Source organism: Sorghum bicolor, chromosome 1 (genome assembly GCF_000003195.3).
Source record: "Sorghum bicolor cultivar BTx623 chromosome 1, Sorghum_bicolor_NCBIv3, whole genome shotgun sequence".
NCBI classification, from domain to species: Eukaryota; Viridiplantae; Streptophyta; class Magnoliopsida; order Poales; family Poaceae; genus Sorghum; species Sorghum bicolor.
In genome coordinates this window covers 245,268-272,071 of record NC_012870.2, presented here as the reverse complement: position 1 = coordinate 272,071, position 26,804 = coordinate 245,268, and the positions used below count along the sequence as shown (strand labels likewise).

Genomic DNA, 26,804 nt, shown 5'->3' with positions numbered 1-26,804 from the left:
CAAACTCCGTTCACACGTGCGGTCCACTACCTCAGTCGCATGGGATGGGACGCCAGACCCACGTGTCAGTTCGTATCTCCGTCTCCGTTTGTGCGGTAGAGGAAGAGGTGCGGGCGGCCGGAGCCCACAACTTCCCGCCCGCCGGCCTATTTCTTATTACTCCGTCTTTTGGGCCTTGTCGTCGGGTCTAGAACGGCCCAAAAACACTTACGCCTCGTTATTATTGTAATAACTCTATTTAATTTCTCTAAAAAAACTCCATTCATCAATATCCTTAATAGAACTCTTTTAACTTGAAATAACTCTATTTAATTTCTCTAAAAAAACTCTATTCTATATCCTTATAATAGAACTCTTTTAACTTAAAACTGTTTATGTAATTTAAACTTTTTCCCTATTTCAACTCTTAAAAACCCTTATATGTTCTAGTTTATTAAACTTTTTATCTATTTTTTCAACTCTTAAAACCCTTATATCTTCTGGTTTATTGAAGAGGGTTTTATTATTTAATTAAAATTTCTCATCAACTTATAAAAAAAATCCTAGAAACATATTGGGATGTGAAAATTAAATAAAAATATTTAGATATTATAAAATATATCTAAATGATTATAGGAATAATATTTAACACTAGAAAATGGGGAGACTAAAATTATTAAATATTGGTCTAAATTGATTTTATAATTTTTTTTTATAACAAAAAGTGAGATGCAACCAATATCAACTCTTAGGACGTGATTGACTCCTTGTATGGCGCCTAGCCTAGCTCATATCTTGGAATTTAGGGATGATTGGTTGCTTGGAGTGCAGCTTGAGTCGGGCCTATGTTTCATCGTGGCCTGGCTCTAGCAATGGATAACAAAGTAGAAAGATGCTTTCATACCTACTCCTTCTATCCCATTGAAAACGTCTTTTTAACTTTAGACTTCTCTTCGTCCTGGACACCTAAGTTGGCCTAGCCCACGCTCTTCTTCATAGCGCTCCTAATGTGCGCGTATAACACTCATCCTACCTAGGATGACCTCATCCGGGAGATTTTTAGAGGTGAGTTGAGCTTGAATCTGAAGGATATATTTTCTAGTGGGATTGTCATATCTTCATTTGACTTTGAACCAAACACCAAGCTAAAATAGGATATCCCCCTTGGGACCATCCCATCGTTGAAAACCAAACAATATCTTATTTCATTCTTCTACATGGTGTCGCTAAGATGCCATATGTTGTGGGAGGCAAATAGCAATGTTGTTGTATTATCATTAACAGTGAGAGTACATGCAACACCGCAAGCTCTGAGCTGATTGAAAAACTTGGTTTGACCACATAGCCACACCTTACGTCCATACTACATGCAATGGATGAATTAGAAGATAAAAGTGAATAGAATTTCACACTTAGATTTTTCAACTGTTAAAGGATAGTGTTGACTTTGATGTTGTACATATGCAAGCATGTTCTTTGTTGTTGGTAAACCATGGATCTCTACAAATAAATTTTGCATAATATGATTGATAATAAATACTCATTCATGTACAATCTGGTAAAAATATATACTATTACCTACGACTCATGCTGGAATTTTGAAACTAAGATGTGCTATTAAAAGTATATGGACAAGTGATGATGCTACAACGTCTTGTTGCAAATCTAAATTATTACAAAATAAACATGTCATTTTACCTCTTTTCAGAACTAGTATTTTGCGACCTACATAGAGAAAAAGGACAATGTGAAAGAAAAAGAAAACTCGAGCCGCGGTGGCTAGACAGTCGTCGGGATTTTTGGCTTAAGGTAGAGACCTCTCGTGGAGATCGAGAAAACCCCAAACCTTGTACCGGCCCGCCTGCACACAGGTGCCCATAACCTTGTGAGTGGGCTGCTGCCTACAAACCCTTGCTTTGGGACGCGGGGCGGATGAAGGTTTTTTTTCACCCTTCATGCTACAAATTCGCCCCTGTGGGGGATCGAACAAAGGCCGCGAGGGTGCCAACCGAAGTGCTTGACCAGCCGGTCTAGCATCCTTTTGGCCAATGTGAAAGAAAATAAATAGGTTGTTGTCTAAGGGAAGAGCGCCCTTGATATGTTGATTTTAATTTGTCCACCAATTATATTATATTGGAACCTTCTCTTTGATTTACCTCTATTACAAGTTGATTGTGTTGGTACTTTGATTATTTCTGCGCTATAACTAGTGAATGGAAATAATTATTTTCTTGTAAACCAAATACTTGTGGTGAAAATAAAAATTCTCCCTCCAGCTACTGAAAATGATGAACTAAAATTGTCAAAGCGCAAAAATTGAAAGGACAAAGATTGAATGGTGTTTTTTTAAAATTCTTTGGGCTATATTTGTTTTGATACTCTACATGATCTAAGTAATATGGACTATGGAGGAGAAATTTGCATGTTCTTATTTGGCATGGTCTTCTAGACATATATTTTATTTTATTGGCAAGTATAATGGCAAAGGATAATATATGGTACATAGAATTTACATTTGTTTGAATTTGAAATCTTATTTTATTGTGCAGTAGCTATAATAATGTCATGTGAAGTCCATCTAGTTTTGATTTAAAGAAACATGATAAGTCACAAGAAGGTAAGTAATTTTAGCTGTTACCTACCACTACTACAATATTTTTAACCGAGACGGCTAAAAACGCTTAATGGAGACGAGCAGGCCAACCACCTCGGACCAAAGGTCACGGTTAATTGTGGCCTTAACCAAGGCGGTTGGCCAACCGCCTCGGTTAACAAATTAACCGAGAAGGGCACAATAGAACACCTGCCTCCATAAATATTTTTGCTAATTAAAAAAGCTCGGCGAGCCCAGTGGCCCACCGAGGCTCACTGTTGTCGCGTCCGCATCTCCTGAGCTCGGTGGAGCCCGCTGCTGCCGTGTTTGTGCCAGTACCACCACCGCCAGAGAAGGGTCGAGCCCCGCGTGAGTGCGTGGGGGAGGAGCGCCAGGATCCGTTGCCGATCGCGGAGGAGGGGTGCCGGGATGCGCCGCCGGAAGTGGGGAAGAAAGGCCATCATCGGGATCCGCATAGCAGCATCTGCGTCGCCGCCCTGGATCTGAGAGAGGATGGAGAGGATGAGGCCATACCTCAACCGTCGACCTGCCATAGGGCTGCGCCTCCAATGGATCTGGCCGTAGAGGCCAAGCCACCGCCGAATCGGGCTCTGCTGCTGGGGAGCATAGCCACGCCATGCCACCGTGAGCGCCGGAGGAGTGAGAGAGCGACTGCCAGAGGTGTGCCATGGTCAGTGAGGAGGAGAGGAGGGAGTGCGGCGGTAGGAGAGAGGCGAGCAGGGAGAGCCGAGAGAGGAAGAGAAGTGACGAGAGATCTTAGTTAAAATTTGAATAAATAATGATATTAGTTAAAATTTGTTGATACATAATATCGTTACTTTAAATGTGATTAGAAAAACAGTGACCTTAATGTGAATATACTCTCTTTGTGGATGTAACTTATTAGAGCTCTAATCTTGTGAAGGCCCTTTTTGGTTCGCACTATTAAACTTTACTCCCTATCACATCAAATATTTAGATACATGCATTAAGTATTAAATATAAACTATTTATGAAACTAAAAATGTAGTTAGAAAATAATTTGTGAGATGATTTTTTAAGTCTAATTAGTATATAATTTGACACTAATTGCTATATTATAAATGTGCTACATTATCAATTAAACTTTACTCCCTCCAACCAAATATCCCTAACTTAGAATAGAAGATGATCTAAAAATATATACTATATATATCTACTCCCGCCGCCGCCTCCATGTTACGTTATCTCGTACGCGTGACTCATTGCCACACGCTACGTGTGCGCATCAAGCAATCGAGGTGTATGCATGGTTGATCTGAGTTGCATTGGGCGATCTTTCACCCTCTGTTGCTCTTCATCTAAAAAAAAGCAAGTGAGGAAGGAGGTCGATATCGGTGAATTCGGTGTCCCGGGAACGACAGGTACATACGAGCTACCAAAAATGCTATATATTCTTTGATCACTACCTGCTTGCTCTAGTTTATTTTATGTATATACTCTACATCTGCGGTGCGCACCAGGACAGATGGCATACTACTAGCTACATTACATATATGTAGAACAGTTAAGCTAGCAAGCTTCCGAGAATATATTCTGGAAACTCAAAATTTCCTCTCGGTATAAACGCTACCGACAGAATAATTGTAATAATTCTGTCGGTGTGCTAAATCCGACAGAATAATTAGCCACCCGACAGAAAAACAAAGAATTTACTGTCGGTATATGCGTAACCGACAGAAAATTTAGATACACACAGGAAAATACCTTTATTTTCTGTTGGGACGTATTTTTCCTGTCGAAATATTTCTAACACACAAGAAATAAGGAGAAAATCCAATGGGCGCCAAAACTTGCTGCCATTCCCGCCAGCCCAAACATCCGGCGCCAACTAAAACAAAAAAACAGGCCTTCCGCCAAAAGGAAAAAAGACAGGGCCCACTCAGGCTAAAAAAATAAAAAAAAACTCCGTAAAGAGCCCTCTTCCGTTCACCAGGTCGCAAACGCCTCCCGTTCAGCAGGTCGCGTTCCTTCGCGAGCGGCGTCTCTCCCGTCTGCGCCGCCTCTCTCCCTTTCGCGCCGCCCAATCTTGCGCCGCCCCTCTCCCGTGCCGCTCGGGCGCACGTCGCCAGGTGCTCGGGTGCCAGGCCTTGCGCAGCCCCAACGACCACGCTCCAACTTGGCACTGCCGTCGGCCCCCAACGTCGTCCTCGCTCTGATCCAAGGCGGCGGCTCACTCCCCTGCCGCTACATTTAAGGTATTATCCTCTTTTTCGTTCTGTACACATATTGTGCTCATGAGATCCTCAATCCCGCAACCAAATCGCTGAAACCCATAACCCTAATCTCCAGATCTGCTTGTGTAGGTGCTTCTGACCACGAATCTGTAGCAAGAGGGGCTTAGAGGTGCCCGTGACGGAGGCTAGGTGGAGGAGAAAATAGTTAGCACTCTTTTGTCAGTATGCTCTAGCTTACATGTGCTTTCACTGTCCTTGAGCAAGTAAAGTTGATTTGCATATTATACTTTATTAATAACAAGTTTTTAATTAATGACCTCCAAATATAGTCAGTATGCTCTAGCTTAAAAGTCTCTATTCTCTACAGCATGATTTGGTCTCATTTTGAGGCAGATTGTATACTCACTTCATGGGTTGGAGCAGTTAGCATCTGGAGGATTACTACTACTACCCTGTATCAATCTGACAAATATTTTTCTTCATATATATAGGCCACTGGTGCTTCTCATGTTGGCTCGGAATCAACTAATGATGACAATGCCGTGGATGGCCACGATGAAGACAATCTCAATAACACATATGAAGCTGCATTGGAAACAGAGAACTGCCATAGTGGGCACCATGCTTGGAGGTAGGATGTGTTTGTCGTAGTGGCTGTTGCTAGATAGTAAAGGTCAGCTAAGAAGTTGATGCCAGCTTTTGGGAAAGACTAGTCAACTAGTGGATGCTTTTGTGATCTATGGACATCTTAATTATGTAGTTGTAGATGCAAGAGCTATGGACATCTTAATTATGTAGTTGTGGATGCAATTTGTGGTTGTTGATGCCAATTGTGGGCTTCTAATCTAAGTGTATGGATTCTGTTAATGGTTGTTGATGCCAACTTTGGGCATATAATCTAAGTGTATGGCTTCTGGATGAAAAATGATGCAATATATTTGTGTTCTATTTGGAAACCTTATAGAATTAGATGTCATGTTTGTGGATGTACTGTTATCATGAAATATCGTATGAAATTATAAATAAATGAGGCTCTGTGGCCCGATGGTTGCAATATTTTCCTGTCGGTATGAATTTGGATTCCTGTTGGGAGACGATGACAAGAAAATATGGTATTTTTTCTGTCGAGCCTCTGCTAACAGGAAAAAACAATATTTCCTGTCGGTACGAACTTATTACCCCGGCGGTATGACACCGACAGGAATTTTTTTTACTGTCGGTACACCAAATTTTTGCTGTCGTTCCACATCGACAGAAATAAAATTTCAGACCTGACGAACTAGAATTTGCCTATCAACCCTCCACCGACAGAAATATAATAAAACCGACAAAAAAATTGCACATACCGAGCTAGTCCTGTCGGAATTTTTCTGTCGGTGAACCGACAGAAAAACTAGTTTCCTATATTTTCTGTCGGTTTTTGGTATTTTTGTGTCGGTTTTTTACCGACAGAAATTTTTGACTTTCCAGTAGTGATTGAAGTAATCGAAGTGAACACACCCCCATCGGTGTCGCGCTTTAGGATCGAAGGAACTGGATTTCCCGGGCATGTACTGCACTGACAGTAGGTGTGCAGCTAGCATAATACTCATAATATATCCTCTCCAGCTTATAGCTTATACTATGTTGCCTAGCCGCTATGAAACAATGCATTGGAAAGAAACAAATTAAGGTTAAGTAGTTATTGCAATTCATCGTCAGTTGCGAACTATATTATATATATACCAATAGTATGGAAGTCCTAATTGGCCGGGATATATTGGATTAATTAGTTAGCAATTAGTTTCTCAAGTTGGCTGGTAGTCCAACAGGTCTATTTAAGTACTAATTACTCCCTCCATTGCCAATTTATAACTCATTCTAAGAATCTTTTAAAATCAAAACATCTCAAATTTGACCAACATTATAGAAAAAATTAGAAAGATTTATGACATCAAATAGATATTACTATAAAAAATATAACAAATGAAAAACCTAATGATACTTAGTTGCAATCATAAATATCATTAAGTTATCATAAAAATTTAGTCAAACTTGAAATGCTTTGACTCTCCAAAATTCTTGAAATGACTTAGGCTTGTTTAGTTCAATTTTTTTTTTGAAAAAAACAACACTGTAGCACTTTCATTTTTATTTGACAAACATTATCCAACCATGGAGTAACTAGGCTTAAAAGATTGGTATTGCGATTTACAGACAAACTGTGTAATTAGTTTTTATTTTTATCTATATTTAATGCTCCATGTATGTGCCGCAAGATTCGACGTGACAGGAAATCTTGAAAAGTTTTAGGTTTTTGAGGTGAACTAAACAAGGCCTTATAATTTGGGATGAAGGGAGTAGTAAATATCCTTTGGTGGTGGGTAGCATTCATTCCTCAATATAGATTGATAGGAGTGTATCATCATTAAGGTACCACCTGACGTGATGTGATGTGATGTGATGATATATAATGATATGATGATTAATTGTCCTTCCTGCAATTGCCGGGCCAGGTAGTGCTCTACCTAGAAGTAGCTAGTTAATTGTCTAAAGTTAGATTACAAGGCAAGGCAATTAAAGGCAAAAAAAAAGCAGCTAGCAGGGGCAATCTGTCTGTCTGTCAGCTGGTAACCACTGCTGGCTGGCTGGCTGGTTGGCTCGATCCATATATAGCTGAATCGATCTGCTGCTGCTGGTGGTGGTAGGCAGGCATGCGGCGTGCTGCGTGTAATAGATCGATGGATCGAGATAGAGACAGACAAATTATTAGCTAGTACAGTAGAATCATTCATTGGGTCTGAAGCAAACTGACTAGCCCCACGAATCCGATTCCTTCGATCGGTAACCATGCAACAAACGTGCGTAACGGTTACTCGAGCTAGCATCAATCTGATCTATATATTTTTCTGTCCCCGTCCGTATAGATATAAGATGGCACTTGCTTGTTGCACCAAGCTCACGCGCAACGTCGACGCCGATCGATCGGTAGGTCCTGCAGCGCGCGGCGGTTACTTGCACTGGCCTACCGCCTACCACCGCACCACCACCACCACCAACCGGCCGCAGCTAGCCGACACCAACATCGCCGACAGCTCCCTCCCAGCAGCAGCCTCCTCTTCTTCTATAGCTCCATCATCCATCGGCTCATCGTCGATCATCTTCTTCATTCGTCTCAATATATATATTCTCTGATCGATCGATCGATCAGGTCTCCATCCCTCGATCAGCTCTAGCTAGCTACCTTCTTGCTCGATCGATCCATGATCACCGCAGCCGGCCACCGCGAGGCAACAAAAATCTAGCCGCCGGTCGGCGATCGACAGGCCGCCCGCCGGCCGCGACGACGATGGACTACGTGGTCGCCCGGATGCAAGCAACAGGCCACACTAGTCCTTACAATGCCGCCGTGCCGCCTGTTGCTCACTCCATCGCCATCGCCGCCGACCACCGTCCTCCACCAGTGGTGAGTATTTCAAATTTTCAATTCAGTTATATTATAGCTATAGCTATTATGCCCATTAATTAATTTCATCAGATTATTAGGACCACGCACGCACTATATGTTTATTTGCATTTTTGGAAAGAGGAAACATGACAGCATTGCACTACCTCTACTAGCCTGAGAGCCTGACTAGCTACCATGCTGAGAGACTTGCGTTTGATTGGTTTAACCGACTTCTCACACCGACACATGCATGCTAGCTACTTTGGGGATTGTTGTTACTAGTAATTAATTCTAAGTGTTTCCTGCATCCACAGTCGCAGAGGACGCGGGGCAGTGCGATGATGCAACGGCAGCGGCGTGAGGCACTTGAGCAGGAGGTGTCGGAGCTGAAGCAGCAGCTGTCCAACGAGGAGACGGTGCACCAGATCCTGGAGCGCGCCCTGCAGCAGCCCAGCTCTCTCCGATCCTCCTCCATGGCCCTCACCAACATCCCCGCCTTCATCCCCACCAAGGCCAAGGAGCTGCTGGCGGAGCTGCTGCTGGTGGAGGATGAGATCGCCAGGCTGGAGGGCCAGATCCAGAGGATGAAGCAGGGAGCAGGAGCAGGAGCACGAGGAGGAGGCAACAGCGGCGCAATGGCTGCCATGCAGCAGCAGCCGCCGTCCGTGGCGGAGCACTGCAAGTCCATGTTCTTCATCAGCCAGGCCATGGACGGCGAGGCGTACCTCAGCAAGGTGAAGAAGAGCCCCAATCCCAATCCCAATCCCCATCCCAAAGACGACGACAGGAGAGCCGCCATGAACAGCATGAGAAGCCCCAAGAACAACATCTTCTTCGGTGGTGCGGCCGGCTTGCCGCCGAGGCATTCCCTTGACAACAAGCAATCGTCAGCAGATGGGCATGTGCAGGTGGTGGACAAGAGCACGAACATCAACAAGCCGCCGGGCAGCAAGATCGCCGCCGTCCTCCAGCACCAGCACCAGCACCACAACCATGAGCTTCCCATCACCAAGCAGATCAGCCCCACGGTGATCGCTGCTGCAAAGAGAGTGAGAGACCAGCCGCAGGCGCAGCCGCCCAACAAGCTGTCGGAGCGGATCGTCAAATGCCTGGTCTGCATCTTCATGCGGCTGCTCAGGTCGTCCCGGGTGTCCGAGATGGAAAAGTCCGGCAACCTCGCCGCCAAGGGGGGCAGCTTCAGGATGGACACGGGGCTCGTCAACGCAGCGGCCAACAAGGAGAAGCAGGAGAGGGGCCAGCAGGACCATTACGGCATCTTTGGCGTCCAGGACGCCATCGTCAGGGACATCGGCCCTTACAAGAACCTCGTCAGGTTCACCTCCACCTCTCTGGACCTCCTCAGGGGATTCTCGGCGTCGCCGCTGCTGACGAAGCTGAGGGAGATGCTGGAGGCGCTGCAGCAGGTGGATGTGCGGTCCCTCAATCACCAACAGAGGCTGGCCTTCTGGCTCAACATCTACAACACCTGCATCATGCACGTACGTCTGTCTGTCTGTCTGTCTGTCTCCTTCAACTTCAATTCATCTGCACTGCAGATCAATGCAAGTGTAATATGCATTTATTTGTTCAGTTTCAGTCACAGAATTTCTTCTTCTTCTTCTTCTTTCAGTAGTACGTGTCCATCCATTTCGACTAAAACTAATTGCTACCACATGATGATCTATCATGCATTATATTTGCAGGGGATTCTGCAGCATGGTTTGCCCTCAAACTCGGACAAGTTACTCGCACTCAAGAACAAGGTACATCTTCATTGCTTTGTTTATTGGACACGCAGCAGGGTTCTCATTTCTGATTATTAACAGTTGTTCAGTCTGATGAGTAGAATAATTCATTTGTGCAGGCAACAATCAACGTGTCAGGGCAAACCTTTAATGCGTTGGTGATTGAGAATTTTATCCTGAGGCAGCCATCAAGTGTCAAAGAAGTGAGTCGATCACGCCTGCTGCTTTCGATCAGGCATATGCAGATGCAGTTGGTTGAAGAACATGCATACTAAGCTAGTACTAGTATTTACATTTACTACATGAATACTGCTACTAGTACTACTGATAATAACTAGTTATATATAAAAACAACAGGAATTCTGGAAATGCGACGTGGACGTGGAAGAACAGGCGGTGAGGGAGGTCTATGGGCTCAAGACTTCAGAACCCAACATTCTGTTTGCACTCTGCTGTGGCATCAGATCATCGCCGGCAGTAAGTTGATATATATATATTTACTGTGCTGTGGCTGACTGAAGGGAATTGAAAACCAACCAATGCAATGCAATGCAATGCAATGCAATGCAATGCAATGCCATATATAATATATGCAGCTCCGGATCTACAAAGCGGATCGTGTGGTGATGGATCTGGAGAAGGCAAAGCTGGAGTACCTGCAGGCGTCGCTGGTGGTGACGTCGACGAGGAGGCTGATGATCCCAAGCCTCGTCCACTCCAACATGCATGACTTTGCCAAGGACATGGAGTCGCTGCTTCGATGGATCTGCGAGCAGCTGCCCACGTCCTGGTCCCTCAGGAAATCCATGCTGGACTGCCTCAACTTCAGCAGCACTACTAATGTGATGATGATGATGACGACGATGGAGGAGCTACCGGTGGATGTCATTCCCTTGGACTACGAGTTTCAGTACCTGCTGCTGCCCATGTGATGTGATGTGATGTGATGTGATGGATGTCATCAACTACTGATCGTGCTACATCTAAGTTATTAAGTGATACATAGTACATGATACATACATGCATGCATGCAGATCGAGTTGATCGTGCACTCCACTCTAGTACTATTCTTTACATGTCGATCGTCTGTCTGATTAGGAATCGAACAAGTAATTTTTTGAAAGGTTGCTGGTGATACAGCATATGTGTAAAATTCTGATGGCTGTATGGTGAACTTTCCCTTACTTATAGGAAAAACAAAAAACACGGCAAACTTGGTGTGTGCCAGTATGTGTGTATGCAATATTCGTTCTTAACATTTTTATAGCATATATATATATATATATATATATATATATATATATGTGTGTGTGTGCGCGCGCGCGCGCGCCATGGAGCATGATCAGCAACATCTTCCTCCGATCCTTGAGCCTGTCGTTACGTTGTTTGCTTGCTTATTGGTTTTTAGTTTCAGAGCATGTTTTTTGTCTCTGCCTTTGTTTGATCAATGATTGCTGGTACTATGAAACTATGATGAGTGCGACGACAGGGCAGAAAGAGAGGACAGATTGACAGGGCTGGGGTCTTGAAGCTTAGCTAGCGCCCCAGCACGTCGTCGATGATCGAGCGCCACCGTGAACCAGTACCCGGGCACCGTGCCGTAGCTCGCGTGCTGCGCGCCTTGGGCAGTATCCAAATCTGTGAACCAGTACCCGGGCACCGTGCGCGACTACTATTTGTGCCGCATCCACGCCTCGAGCGGCTATATATGGTCATGGTCAAGCCCGAGCTCGCACACCGCGGTGTCCCTCCTTGCACAAGACCAAATCTGACATTCACAAGGTGCGGGAGTCCACACTAGTGAGCGGGAGCTATAATAATAAACTACTATTTTCAACAAGTCCATATAAGCAACGGCAACCAACACCTGCCTAGCAATTTTATAGAGCCAGCTAGAGGCAAAGGCACACGAGAGAGCTATACAATTGAGTTGACAACATAGAGTCCAGGCATCGATAAATAAATATAATTAAATTGTAATAAGTAAGTACGATAATTCGTTAAATGGCATCAGGAGCTACCGATGGTGCAGTGTATGCTTCTTCATCCAACTCCCACCACGCACAGAGCATGCATGTTGGGCATGTTTGGATGCAAAACCTGCCTGGCCAATTAAACAACACCCTCACGCATTCGATTTCCTACTAGCTAAATTAAAGTGGCATCAGCAGCTAGCATATATATAATTAACGCGGTGTGGTGCAGTGCAACTTCTTCTTCCATCGTCGTCACAGGAAACTCGATCGAATGGCCCTGCTTGCTTTGCCGGCAGTTGTAATAATTACCTACTACTACCAGTATCGCAGGAGCCCCTTCCTCGTGATTCTGTTGGAATTGTTAGAAGGCGGCGGCGGCGCAGGCGCTGCTGGTGGTGCTGACGAGCTGCGGCCCCTGCCCCTGCTCTTTTTGCTCTTGTTGCTGTCCGTGGCCTCCGCCGGCTTGATGACGGTGAAGGAGCAGACGAGGTCCGCGTCGATGGTCATGACGGCGCCCGCGTTGTCGAACTCGCCGCAGTAGTTTGGCGCGGAGAAGACGGTGACGAGCTGTCGGTGGGCGAAGAACTGGTATCCGTCCTCCACCACCTGGTGCGCCCTGCACACGAGGTCCAGGTCGTGGCTGCGGAGGAAGTCCGCCACGACGTCGGCGCCGAAGGTGCAGGAGACGCCGCGGTCCTCGTTGTCCGCCCAGCCGCCGCTGTCGAGTGGGGAAGGGTCGGACCAGAGCAGGTCGCAGAGCAGTCCCTGGTCGGGCACGTCGCAGGGCCTTGGCAGGCGCCGGATCTGGTCCAGGCTGCGCAGGTGCGGTGACAGCCCCCCGTGCACGCACAGGATGCGGGCGCCCACCAGCGCCGCCACGGGCAGGCAGTTGAAGCAGTCGGAGAAGATGCGCCAGAGGCGGACGCTGTAGCGGCGCTTGCACTCGTCGTAGAAGCCGTAGATGCGGTTGATGTAGGCGCACTCGTGGTTGCCCCGCAGCAGGAACAGGTGCTCCGGGTACCGGACCTTGTAGGCGAGCAGCAGGCAGATGGTCTCCAGGCTCTGTTCCCCGCGGTCCACGTAGTCGCCCAGGAACAGGTACTTGCTCCGTGGCGGGAAACCCGCCGTCGCGAAGATCCGCAGCAGGTCACGGTACTGCCCGTGCACGTCGCCGCAGATGTTGAGGGGCGCGTCCAGCTCCAGCAGGTTGGCCTGCCGCATCAACACCTCCTTGGCGGCGCCGCACAGGCTGCGGATCTCCCCCTCCGCCAGCTGCTGCTGCGTCGTCTGCCGGCTGCCGCGCCGTGCATCCTGGACAAGGAGGCGGCGGATCATGTCGTCCACAGCAGCGCGGCTCATCTCCATCCTCTGCTGCTGCTGCTGCTGGTGGTGGTTCCTCCTCCTCCTCCTTGTCCTTGCCTCGGCCGGCGGCCACTCTCCTAGTAGCAATTAAACTGAACACGAAGAAAGAAGCAGGCAGCAACGCATACAAAAAGAAATTAAAGGAATCGGGGAATCGGCCGGGCGGCCGGCGTGGTCAAGTCCTAGTGCTAGCTAGCTGGCCAGTATCCTATTCCTATTCCTATTCGTGTGATTGATCGTGTCCAGTCCAGTGCTGTATGCATGATTTTGAGGCCTTATTTTTGCCTACCATAGCCACTTGTCAGAGGAGAAGGAGAGTAGGACGGAGAACCGTCCGTCCGTAGGTTACCATCCAATTAAGCACAAGCCAACAACGTCCAGGAATCAACACTTTCGGCCTCTGCAGCATCATATCATATCCATCTACACAACAAGCATATATAGCCATGGATGATGCATGCATGCATCGGAGCACAAGCAGCCCGCAACCAGGTTACCTTTACTACTTTGCCTTAGCTTTTTCTCCCAACCACCCATCCTCATCGTACAGATTCTATTCTCTAGCGACCTGCTTTTCTATAGTTAAGATGGACTTATTTGGTTACCTGCAAATGGAATGGGGCCTGGCTCCAAGGAGCCAACCGTACACCCTTAGCTTGGTTCAGGAAAGAACGAGGGTGCCGATCGTTTTTCTAGAGCCAGGCTTGGTCAGGCGCAGATTAGCGTTTGCATCACCTCCGGTCTTGCTCTTGGCTCCCTCCAGTGCTCCTCCGCTCACCTCTGCTCCTCCCAAGTCAAGTGACCCTCCCCGCATCGTCTTCGGCGGTCCTCCCCACTCGTGTCAGCTCACCTCTTCCACCTCGTGCTCGCGTCAGTTGCCCTCTAGCGACCGGAATCGACATGGATGGCGGCAAGCACGAAGCGGAGTTCTCATGGCCTGTGATCCCAACAGCACTTGATCTGGTAAACTCAAGCAGGTGGACGCGACCGGCGAGGTCCTAGGCAGGTGCCGCCGTCTCCATGACAAGCCTCCACGGTGCTCAGTCCAGCGAAATCAAGCGGGGAGGTGCGGACGGCGGAGGGCCCTTGCGATCGTGGCCTGCGAGGTCTGGGCGGGTGTGGCCGTCTCCACCGACAAGCCTGCACGGGCACGGTCAGCGAGGTCCTTAGGTTCATCCCACTCTACCGGTCTCCTCCGCTCTCTCTGCTCCACTAGAGGAAGCACGACCGTAGCAGATGGTCAAGTACATGAGCATGGAGGTCAAGTGCAAGATGTGGGACGAGTTTGACCGCTTGGTGCTGAGTATGGCCTCATCGAGTTCTACTACCAGAGCTTCTTGAGGGTGCATAGGTACAGGTCCAAGGTTAAGAGGAATGCAATTTGCAATTGAAATTGAGTGAACGATTTTGAGGCAAGGAAGCTAGCTAGGTGATCTGCTTATCAAGTTCTGCTTCTTTTCTGAGATGCAATTGAGATTCAGAGGGAGATTTTGAGGAAGGGTTCTGCTCATACCAAGTTCTGCTTCTTTCTGATAGATGTGTTGAAGGAAAGGGGTGCGAGGATGAAGCCACTGATCTGTGCTTGCTTAGCAAATGAGCTGAGAAGGTCCGGGTTGTTGTGATATGTGCAAAACCAAGGCTTAGGGCTGCTCGGAGTAATGCATTCAGATTAGCGGCAGAGGAGATCGGTGCGGTGCTCAGCGAGTATTGCCTATGACTTGTTCGACAAAATTCTTCGAAGGGTAACCTTACTTGTTGGAAGAAGAGGTGATTATATCAAAACAAACCAGACAACCAAAGGCTAGCCAGGCTTAGACACTATAGACAACCAAACAACAATGGTTGGCTTGGTGGGAGCAGGCTAGAGCTGTCCAGGCTATGATTCTAGCCAGACTAAAAATTAGCCAAGAAACCAAACACACCCATACTGGCTCCACTAGGGTGAGATTTTCTACGGCAGAATTCCTCAACTATTATTCAAGACTTAATTCCGTTCTTGAACTTTCAAAACGTTCATTTTAGTTCTCAAACTCTACTATTAGACTCAATTTTGTCCTAAAACTATGAACATAATCGTTTTAGTCCTCAAACTTAGTATTTTGAGCTCAATTTCATTTTAAAACTATCAAAGTGTATTTTATTCCGTAAACTTTTATTTTTAACTCAACTTTATCTACGTTGTACGTGGAACGCTGCATCACATGATTAGCTCTAACACCACCAACGATTGAAGATAGAAAAAATAATATTTATCTAAAAACTCTTTCATGGTCATTGATAATTCCAAGCTGTTATTTTTAGTATTACCTTATAATTGTACCATTTATATATATCCAACCAAATTGATATTTGTGGGAGCAACTATAGTTGTATCGAACACTATTTATTCTTCAAGAATACATAGATATATTGAAATAATAGCAGATCTATAATTTTGATAATTTATGGATGAAATTGTGTCTAAAATATAATGTTTTCTTTTTGAATAGACAAAATTGAGTTGAAAATAAAAGTTAAATGCACTTTGATAGTTTATAGATGAAATTGAGCTTAAAATGCAAAATTTAAGGATTGAAACAATCATCTTCATAGTTGTAGGATGAAATTGAACCTAAAACTAAAGTTTGAGGACACCAGGCGTGGTTGTGTTAATTTTTTGCACTCACTAACTACGGAAGTTTCAACTCCAAGTTAAACCCTTTCAGATGTTTGTCTCCTCAGCTGCCAACTCGGAGTCTTTTCCCTCTCCAGCTGCAAGGATAAAGAGGTGATGAACCTCTAGTCTCTTCGGTAGAAAAAATACAACACTAAACATAATCTCGCAGTAAAGAAGGAATCTCCATCACGTAACTCCACGTGCACGGAAGAGTGAGAGAGCAGGTGCCTCTGAAGCCCTTGTCATTCGAGACCTTGCACAGGGGATTGATAATTAGGTTTTGGGGGAGCGTCTACGCGACTGTCCAAATCGCCGTGCGGACGGATTTCTCCTTCCCGGTAGAGAGATCATCTTCATCATCTACAACATACTCTACAAGATGGAAATTGGACAAGAATCGAGATGCTCAGAGCGCATGAGAGGGTATAATCGGTTCATCTTCCCGCTGTGTTTTTTCCAGATCGTACATGTTTTAGTAGTATATCCATGCTGTTTTGTATACTGTCCTGAGTATGTTCAATCATGTGGTTTCTGTTTATATCTTGTGTCTGTTTCTGCTATACAAGAACAAAGAACCCGACACACTGATTTCATCGAAGAAATCTAATCTACTAGCTATAGCTATAGTATTTGGTAGGGATTTTACAGATCCGCCGTCGATTCGTCGAATCGTCTCCTCATCCAACACCGGCAAGGGCGCAAGAGACAGGAAAGATGGCGAATCGGTGGAGGAGACGAGTTTCGCCACTTGTGTCGCCTCTCTACTGTAGTGCCTGGAGAGATCGGAAAGCGGCTGGATACGCCATCTTGGCGAAGACTTCTGTCTGGGCCGTTCTATCTCCTCTCCTTCAATGAATGCACAAGAAATTCAGAATTCTGTTTTATACCATCTATTTGAATTTGAGAGATTGAACAATACAGGCCAGTCAATTAAAGAAGCTATACCATGCTCATGGAAGCCACCACCTATTAACATTTACAAGATCAATATTGATGGTGCCTTTTATCAAGAAACAAGAACAGGGGGCTGGGGCTTTGTGATTAGGGACACATGTGGGGATGTGCTTGCAGCTGGTGCTGGTAATATTAGATATGCGGCTTCTGTTTTGCAAACTGAAGCAATGGCTGCCCTCCAAGGAATACAACATGCAGCAAATCTTGGCATGACGCATATCATTCTGGAAACGGATGCTACAACCTTAGCATTGGCTCTATCTTCAATGGAGAGGGACAGAAGTACAATAGGTTCATTAATCCATCAGATTAGAGACCACATGTTGTATGACTTCAATTCTTGTAAAGTCTCTTTCTGTGATAGAACATGTAATAGGATTGCTGATGCTTTAGCCTCTCATGGAGCTTGTGTTTTGACCCCTGAATGCTCTATATTTTTCAATCAAGCTCCTGAATTTGTAATTGACCTTGTATCTGGCGATTTGCCTGGACATGTTTGTTAAGGGAATCGTGGATTCCGTTTCAAAAAAAAAAACCATAGTTGAGGCTTTTCCCCTCACTCACTCTCTCTCTCTCTCCAACATGGGCCGATTGTATGAACTGGGCCCACTAAAACAATGTTTGTGCTCGAGAGCTGGCTATTTCTTTCTATCTGATTGATTGATGGTTCCTGTTTTTCCTCTTTTCGGTCTCGTCTAGCTTCACCAAACCCAAACCCTAGGCCGTGGAGGTGGACGGACGGAGGACGCAGTGAGAGGGGATCGCCACTAGCGACAGCATGCGTGGCGGGTACTCCGGCCGCGGTGGTTTCGCTTTCGCTGGCGGGCGCCATAGCAGCAGCCGCAGCAATGATGGCAGCGGATACCACGGGAATCCTTGCCTGACGATGCATCAGCCGTGGGCGTCGCTGCTGGTGCACGGCATCAAGCGTGTGGAGGGCCGCTCGTGGCCATCCCCAATCACAGGTCTGCTCCTCTCCTTCTCCTCTTTTTGATTTTGGTTTGGATTTGAATAAGTAATTTGTAAGATTCAGTTCCAATTCCATCTCTTCCCCCCCAGGCCGCCTGTGGATTCACGCAGCATCCAAGGTTCCTGACCCCGACACCATCAAAGCCATGGAGGATTTCTACAGGGAGATTTATGCCGTCAATGGCATCACTGACATCAAGTTCCCTGATCATTACCCTGTCTCACGCCTCCTTGGTTAGCACTCGTATGCCTTTGTCTTCTCTCCCAGTTACTAGAGGACACGGCTGCTCTGGCTACTTCCTTCAATTACAAATGTAGTCTGTCCAAAGTTGTCCCGATTAATATTTTCTAACTTAGACCAGCAACATCTTTAAAAACATAACATCTTGAGTGAAAAGAGTGATATATCATGAAAGTTTTTTCCCACACTGGCCCACAATGTCAATCTTGTACTGTCAATCTATATACACTTCAGTGCTTCTCCTAGTGTTTCTCATGCGTTGATGCTAGCTGTAGAGGCACCTCCCCGCCCTAGCGCCTCCTGAAGGTTAATTTGTCGGTGCTTAGAGGTTGTGGTCGGTCTATGTGTTTGTGTGGCGCATATTTTAGGATTGTAAGTGTGTTGGAGGGGTGTTTGTGGTGTTGTAACTTTTTTGTGTTTAGAGGTTGTGGTTGGTCTGTGTGTTTGTGTGGCACATATTTTAGGATTGTAAGTGTGTTGGAGGGGTGTGTGTGGTGTTGTAAGGGTTCTTACCCCTTTTTTCTTCTTAACATAATGATACACAGCTCTCCTGGGTGTTTGAGAAAAATATGTATTTTGATTTGATGGTCAAAACATTAAAAGTTTACCTTGGATAAACCTAGATGGACTTATATTTACAACCAGAGAAAGTGCATCACATCATCCTATATGAAGTTGTTGACCTGGGACATGAAAAACTGCATCTCATCTCCTACCATTCTGTTTTTTTGCTTTTATGTGCTAATATGTTCTACCACAGGCTGTGTTGAGGTGGTAGGCTGCCTCAGGTCTGAAGAGCTTGTTTGCTGGGAACATGTGCCCGAGTCTGTATGTTCTGTTACTGGTCAATTTCTCTTCCTTTGCTCCAGTATCATTTTACTTAGCTCATGATGCAACATCCTACTCTCAAATGCAGGTCAGGCTTGAAGGGCTGACTGACTTTTGTTGGCTCTGTGAGAATCCACAGGTGAGTTTGACATGCTACTCTCCTCACTCCTAGCTAGCACATACCATAACAGCTGGCATCTTGTTTGTTCGTGACATTCCATACATGAATTTATGCAGAAGTTGGTGGTTCCGTTCGAGATGCGTGGTTACCAGGGTGTCTACAATTTAGAAAGAAGGGTGAGTTCAGTCCTGGTTGGCATAAGCAGTTCCTCCTATTTCCACCTTTTGCTTATATACTCATAACTCTGGAATCTGTTCTGCTTTCCATCTCACAGATCTATGATGGGGCTGTGAGGGGCCTTTCACCTGTTCAAGGTCCGCTGCCTGTCAAGTTCCCTCTTCCAGATCCCAGAGATCCCTTCTCTTTGAAGCCAGGATCTCTTACATTTGCTGCTAACAAAACCACGCTGCAAAAATCCGCGAGTGTTACTGCAGCAATAGCCGGTGCTCAAGCTGCAGCCACTCAATTCTCAAAGAAGGATCTCAAAGATGCTACTAGTAGTGAAACTGGTACACAAGAGCAGTCTTGGGCAAGCCATGGCGATAGCAGTTCAGTTGATGGCAATGTGCCGTCCATTGTCCATGGCAGCACTGCATATCTACAAAACCAGAATCAGCCTTCCAGTTTCCAGAGCACTCCAGCATACTCCCAAAATCCAAATTCCAAGCCTCGGAGAAGTCCCAGACTAGAATTTGGTGGAGCTTCCAATAGGGTGAGTATTGATATGTTGTTTAGCTTTATATACTTTTGGTTCGTGAATTTGTTTTTCCTTGCATTTTTTATTTTATTTTTAAAGAATAAGTTGACTTGCTTACTGCTCCCTTTATTCCAAATTATAAGTCATTTTGGCTTTTCTAGATACATTGCTTTTGCCATGTATTTAGACATAACATATATCTAGGTGCAAAGCAAGATCTATGTACCTAGAAAAGCCAAATTGACTTATAATTTGGAACAGAGGGAGTAATATACTAATATACTAATATTCTTTAGTTAATGTATATTTTGGATACTGAAGCACTGGGCACATAAATGACTAGGTTTCAATTCGCACAAGAAAAGTCTGAAATGAACATTTGAATATATGAAAGCACTTGCTTTCCAGTAAACTAGTGATTGATATACTGAAATAAGGTCATTAATCAGGTCTACAACAGCTACCATGGCATATTCTTTTATGTGTTCTGCACGTGTCTCATTAAGCGAAATTAGAGTTTTGGAAACAACAGCGTCCAATTGCCATGGCGAGATTCCATGGCCTTTGGACTGCGCACACGACACAGTCACCAGCTTCAACGTTGCAGCTGTGGCTTGTAGCTAAACTGGGAACAATTGTGCGACTATATAGAGCCCGTTGATACTAGCCTAGGACGTGCAAAAGCGGCGCGAGGCACTATATGGTGAATGTTTAGTTACATTAGAGGAAATGGGTCGATGGTGGAGAACTGGAGATGCACTCTTGATTTTGTAGAATTCAGCTGGCAGGGTTTTTGGAACAAAATGAGTGGCAAACCTCTAGAATCCACAATTTGCAAATACACCGCTCACAAATTAGGCATGTTTGGTTGGTTGGAGAAGGCGCACGAGGTTATCAATGGCTAACCTATTTGTTTGTGACTTGACAGGGGTTTTAACGGAAACTAACACTAACATGTGACTGATTATTAGCTTGTTGCAGTGGCACTGAGCGAACTGAAGCAGCTAAGCCTGAGCAAGAACCGAGCAGGGCAAGCAGTTCCAAGAAGCTGACTAATGCAAGCTAACAAGTAGTAGGTAGTTTGAAGCGCATGCATGGGAGTATGTGATAGATAGAATGAACACTTTGAATCCCTTGTAATGTTTGCCATAACCCATAGGGCGAGAGAGGTGTAGCATTTTGCTGTATGTTTGTAGAAAGATCGATGATGTCTGCAGAATTTCGTGGGATGAAATCATGACGGACCGCCTACCTAGCCACCTAGGTATAGGTAACAAATTTCTCAAATCAAGCACCCCTTTTAGCTTGTACTAATTAAGTATGCTCCAGTGCTGGAAGTGGTGCAATTGTGTGAATCAATGTTTGGTTCTTTTGGCACTTGTCATCATCTACCTGGCTCTGACCTCTGAGTCAAGAGGAAGAAAACAAAGGAGGTCCAAGAATGCAGGCAGGCAGGTGCAGGTTCATGCACCACCTGTATTTGATTTGAGGATGGCTGACCCTGACCGGGGATGCCGTGTAATGCACTGGCCTGATAGCCGTGGTCACTCTCACTCTAAATTGTGTGAATGCAGAGTGCAGGGAGCCACTAGCTACATATAATTTGCTTCTCTAGCACTGTCTTGTATCTATGCATATACCACCATATGCATACGTGTAATTTGTTCTGGCAAAGCTAGTGCATGCATCTTCCATACTAGTTGCCTTAATTTGTTGGATCAACAAGCCAGAAGAATTTGTTTATTGGGCTGTCTTCAACTTGTACTAGTGGTTAGAGCAACTCTAGCAGGGCACCTACTCAAGCCCCAATAGCTAAATATGGGTGCTCAGGCTAAAAACATTACTCCAGCAGGGCCTCTACTCCAGACCCCATATTTGGCTGGGCATCCATATTTCTTCCCCAGACCCCATTCTTGTTGGCCTAACAGGACAGCCTCCATCCTCCATCGCGTGTCCTAGCCCCAGCGCATGCTCCCTCTCTCTATTCTCTTGCATGTGTATGACACCCTACGTTAACCGGCTCGATGCTCTAATTGTGTCCATGTCCAAAGGAAGAAGAAAGAGAAAAAAGAAAAAGACAATGACGAGTGGGTCCTTTCTGTCATTCTCTCTGGAATAGGTTTGGGGGCTCAAATTTAGGTGCTACTGTTGGAGTTGAAGCAAAAAAGTTAAACCCCAATAAGTAGGGGGAGCACCCAAATTAAAAGTAGGGGCCTAGTTTTGGGGCTACTGCTGGAGTTGATCGACAAAAAGACATCATCTGCCATGTGTGTATTGTATTATATAAATAATAAATGGTGGGTAGCTAGTAAGATAATGATATGTAGCTTGTATGTGCTCCGTATCTATACTACTAGGTAGGATGTGAATCATGTACATCCAATGAATTTATACTAGCAAGTAATATGATGTTTCTTAGAAACTACGGATGTGTCATATAGCAAAAGTTGTAGCATGCATGCAGTGAATTAGGCTTGATTGGTTTCCAGGCGAGTTGAGATGAGAATATACATGAGAAGACAGCAAGTAGTTGGTGAAGCTTCGAGTCCGTTCCGTTCCGAATGTTGTGGTTAGGCATTAGGCAGGCAGAGTGTAGAGGCGGTGGTGAGCTTTAGGTCATCTGTAGTTTCCACTGAAAACTTTTCACTCCATCCCATTAAATATTTAGATACATACATAAAATATTAAATAAAAATAAAAAATAACTAATCACATAGTTTGCATACAAACCGTGAGATAAAATCTTTAAAATCTAATTTAGTTAATTAGCCATAATTGCTATAGTAACACATATGTACTAAGAGCATCTCCAAAGGCTTTGGCAAATTGACTTGGCATTTGTTGCTATTTGCAAACTCCCATAACAAAATGCAAAGAATAAAAATAGGTCATCTCCAAGGGAATTGACATTTGGACTTGGCAAAGGATAAAAATAGAAGGTCTCCAGGTGCGCGCGCTTTCCTCGCGCGTGACTTTGCTCGCGCGATCGGGTTTGCAAAGTCGTCCACAGTTTGATATTTTTGCCAAGTTTACTCCCTCATTTGCCAAGTTGCCCAAATTGCAAACTCCAAATGCAAAACCGTTGGATACCTCTTTTGGAGCTTTTTGGCAAATTACTCAAATGCAAAACCCTTGAAGATGCTCTAACGATGGATTAATTAGGTTTAATAAAACCGTTTCATGATTTTTAGATGAGTTATGTAATTAGTTTTTTAATTGATATCTAAACATTATTTTTTGATATTTTATAAAATATTTGATGTGATAACTAAAATTTTTTCTCGAACAAGCTAGCTTGCTTGCTACTGGCTGGCTGGTACATGCATCTGCATCTGGTAACTCTGATGAGCATGCGCGTGGCCATGGTGCGTACTCCCTCCGTCCCAAAATAAGTGTCGTTTTCGCTTTCCGAGAAATAACTTTAACTAAATATATAGTAAAAAACATTAATATTTATAGTACATAATTAGTATCATTGGAAAGATCTTTAAGTCTAGTTTTTTAATAAATTTACTTAGAGATATAAATATTGTATATATTTTATACAAATCGAGTCAAACTTGTGGCACAAAAACCTAAAACGACACTCTTTTTGGGTTGCTGCTGCTGCGCTTCTCTATCACTCACGTGCAGTGTAGGTACAAGTACAAGGCATACAGTCCTAGAGCTACGGTGGTTGTGGATGGTAACTGTAACGATATTTTCTATTGAGATCTAATCCGTTTAGATCGTTTTAAATTTGTTGATATCATAATCTGAATATTTAATATCTAATACTATATTTGTATTTGAATACTTAAATCGTACATTTATAATATCGATATCAAATCGTATTTTATCTAGTATTGTTTATTAAAATTCAAATCAGACCAGAAATATAAAAATAAATATAACACGAGTGATCGGCATCCTTACTGGTAGTAATGTCTTACGTAGCTTGCATCCAAGAAACCAAGGCAAATTAATCGCATCTGGTCACTGCACTTGACGCTTTCATGTAGGACTACCGTATATATTTCCTCCATCTTCTGGAGAGTGATAGGTGATTGCACATTGCGGAATAAAAAATAACTTTTTTCCCTAGACTAGAAAGAAGGGATTTGAGCCATAATTAATTTAGAATCAGGTATCTTAAGTATTTTGGGGTCATGCTTGGGTTAATTGTTCTTTTTTAGTGCTATATAAGAATTTAGTTGGACAGCTAGGAGCCTAGGAGGAGGGTGTACGTGGTTGTAGATATATAGAAGAAGCAAAGACTTGTGTCAGGTTGAGACTTTTGATTTGTTTTTCCTTGCCTTGTAAATGCTAAGCTAGCCATGGAAAATTTTGTAGATGATGACGACGACGATGACAAGCGAGGCGTGGAAAAGTAGCTAGGTGGATCGGGGTGATGGTATATTCCATTCCTAACGACAGGACAGCAGCATACCATAGGCAAAAGCAGATCCATTGCACCTCGACGCACCGGAACCGGATTACCTGCCAACAAAACCTATCCTAGTCAAGCACTCCAAATGAACAAGAATAATACTGGAAGTTGCCAATTGCCATTGCCAGCACGTGCCTCAATCTAACCCACTCCAATGTACACTACAGTAGTAATGTTTTCTTGGCTGCATGACGGTTCAGGGACGATGAAGTCAGGAAAAAGTTTAGAGGGATTGAACAAGAGTGCTACATTGATTTAACTCTATTTTCTTGGCTGCATGACGACTCAGGGACGAAGTCAGAATAAAATTTAGAGGGATTGAAAAAAAGTGCTAGATCGATTTAACTCTATTATAACCTCTCACAATAGAAAAAATATAATAGCTTAAACTAGTCTTATATTAAAAATATAGATCAACGATAAAATTCACAAAATACATCTAAAAAATAAGGTGTCAATCCACCCTACCTTATATATTTCTCTCTAAAATTAGAAGGGGAATAACAGAAGCTCCATTAGAGATCAGGTATCCTAGCCCCACCACTGGCTTTATCACTGAGACAGCTTGACCTGGTCATGCTCATGCCTCTCTCTCTCTTGCCTCTATTTTTCTATCTTTCCCCCTCTTTTTGGAAACATTTTTACTCTTCTACTCTCTCTCTCCACGGCTCCACATAGAGTCGAACTCAAATTCTAGGGGAGAGACCCGCTGACCATTTAAAAGTCCCAAGTATAATGGTTCCGTGACTTCTCTAACATCTTTCCCATGAATCCCATCTAGGACTCTTCATGTCAACCAATATTTCCAACAAGTATGCTCCTCGTCTAAAAAAAAAACCCAACACGTGGAAGGGAACGCAAAAGATAATTTTAATAATACAACAAGCACGAGTCACTTAGGGGCTGTTTGGTTGCTAGCCACAGTTTGCCACACTTTATCTTAGGTAAGTTTAACCAAGTTGGTAAGTGTTTGGTTGACAACTAAGTTTAGGCATGATTCTTTTGGGCTCCACATGTCATAGAGTTAAAAAGTGTGGCAAGATTCCTTTAGGCATGGCAAAGTGTGGCAACCAATTTGCTAGCCACACTTTTTTTGGCTTGCTTAAAATTAGTTGTGGTAAACTATGGCTACCAACTAAACGTACCCTTAGTGTCCCAAAACTCTTTTTTTTTCTTTTACACTCTTTCAAGAACATGCATAAGCACGTTTATCTCTCGTCTCTTCAAACTTTAAAAAAAAAGAGTTACTGTTAGCTACACAAATCATTCTTGATCTTGACTTGCATGCCTAGCTAGGCAGGAGGTAGCACGTGATGAGGTTCAGATGGAGTGGTGGGTCCGGCACAAAGACTCCGACTCCTCGGTGGCGCCCAGCAGGGCCTCCAGGTAGTCTGCTCCGAGGTCTTCCAGCTCCATCACCTCGCTCCTTGTCGCCGCCTTGGCTTTCCGGCTCCGGCTCGCTGGCCGCCGCACCCGCATCCGCATGGAATGCCGCCGCTTGAGCGCCACCACGGGCGAGCCAGAGTCCGTGCCCGTGCCCATGCCCATTCCTTCGAGGGACTGGCGGACCCGCTCCACGGGGAAGTTGAGCACGGCGGCGGCGCCACGCATGGCGAACGCCGCCTGGTCGTACGCCAGCGCTGCCGCCTCGGCGCTATCGAAGGTGCCAAGCCACACGCGCACGCCGTTGCTCGTGGAGTCCCGGATCTCCGCCGCGAACTTGCCCCACGGACGCTTGCGCACCCCGCGGTACGGCCGGCCGCCAGCGCCAGCGCCAGCGCCAGGCCCCACGGCTCCTCCCGTGCCATTGTTCGCCTCTGCTTCTTCCTGCTTCGACGTCGCCAGGACCAAGCCGGCCTCCTCCTGGCCCTGCCCGGCGATCATGTCCAGCAGCGCCATCTCGTCGGTGTCGTTGCTGTCGAATGGGAGCACGGGAGCGGGCGGCGCGCGGTGCTGCTGCTGAGCCTGAGCCATGCAGCTCCACGGCGCGGAGGAGTCGACAGAGCTGGTGGATGAGCCCGGCGAGTCCAGCGGTGCCGCTGCCACGCGGGGCTGCTGGAACTGGAAGGATGATGGGTGGTGTGTCGTCGCCATGGCGGCACGCCGCCGGGCGAGGAAGCCGACGATGCCGGTGCTGAGGTGCACAGGCGGCGGCGGCGGCGGGGAGTTGTTTGAATTCTGGGAGTGGGAGGTGCTGCTCACCATGAGATGAGACGAGACGATGCGCTGCTGCCTGCTGCTCCTGCCTCCTCCCTCCTCCTCCTCCTCCTCCTCCTCCTCCTCCTCCTCCTCCACGGGAGTCGGCTAGTCCCAGTTGATTTCAAATTGAAATCAAAGAATTGGTTGGATTGGAAACAATCGCGCGCGCGCGCCTCCATTTATACTACTCTGCCTCTGCCTCTGCTCGCCGTCGTCGGTCGTCCCAACACGGAAAGCAAAAGGAAGCAACAAGTACAGACAAAACAAAACAGGGGAAAAGAACCACCAGAATCCTTGTTATGCTTTTTTTTTTCCATATATACATTTCATTCCCCTCTCCCTTCACTTTCTTTAAAATTTTCAACCACTGTCCCTCATAGTCTTCAGCTCAAACTAACATACATTAAAATTT

General features: G+C 45.3%; 4 protein-coding genes across 7 annotated transcripts; 2 read left to right on the top strand and 2 right to left on the bottom strand.

Moving 5' to 3' along the window:
* Positions 7,495–11,190, top strand: LOC8059237. 2 transcript variants are annotated; one of them, XM_021455129.1, is made up of 6 exons: positions 7,495–8,233; positions 8,530–9,777; positions 9,919–9,978; positions 10,080–10,163; positions 10,318–10,437; positions 10,557–11,190. In XM_021455129.1, exons 1-6 carry the CDS (start codon positions 8,117–8,119, stop codon positions 10,890–10,892), a joined length of 1,965 nt encoding a protein of 654 aa, XP_021310804.1. In that variant the 5' UTR covers positions 7,495–8,116; the 3' UTR covers positions 10,893–11,190. The 2 variants fall into 2 exon arrangements, with proteins under 2 accessions (XP_021310804.1, XP_021310810.1); XM_021455135.1 differs by having other exon boundaries at positions 7,498–8,233; positions 8,530–9,714.
* LOC8059235 (serine/threonine-protein phosphatase PP1) lies at positions 11,808–13,711 on the bottom strand. The gene has a single exon (XM_002463420.2). The coding sequence runs from the start codon at positions 13,299–13,301 to the stop codon at positions 12,252–12,254; it is 1,050 nt and encodes a 349-aa protein (XP_002463465.2). The 5' UTR covers positions 13,302–13,711; the 3' UTR covers positions 11,808–12,251.
* Positions 17,561–21,442, top strand: LOC110431931. 3 transcript variants are annotated; one of them, XM_021451757.1, is made up of 7 exons: positions 17,561–17,873; positions 17,968–18,111; positions 18,879–18,946; positions 19,035–19,085; positions 19,184–19,243; positions 19,342–19,779; positions 20,746–21,442. In XM_021451757.1, the coding sequence occupies exons 1-7, from the start codon at positions 17,687–17,689 to the stop codon at positions 20,752–20,754; spliced, it is 957 nt and encodes a 318-aa protein (XP_021307432.1). In that variant the 5' UTR covers positions 17,561–17,686; the 3' UTR covers positions 20,755–21,442. The 3 variants fall into 3 exon arrangements, with proteins under 3 accessions (XP_021307432.1, XP_021307431.1, XP_021307430.1); XM_021451756.1 differs by having other exon boundaries at positions 20,693–21,442; XM_021451755.1 differs by having other exon boundaries at positions 17,564–17,873; positions 20,736–21,442.
* LOC8059234 (ethylene-responsive transcription factor 1B) lies at positions 25,345–26,459 on the bottom strand. The gene has a single exon (XM_002463419.2). The coding sequence runs from the start codon at positions 26,396–26,398 to the stop codon at positions 25,514–25,516; it is 885 nt and encodes a 294-aa protein (XP_002463464.2). The 5' UTR covers positions 26,399–26,459; the 3' UTR covers positions 25,345–25,513.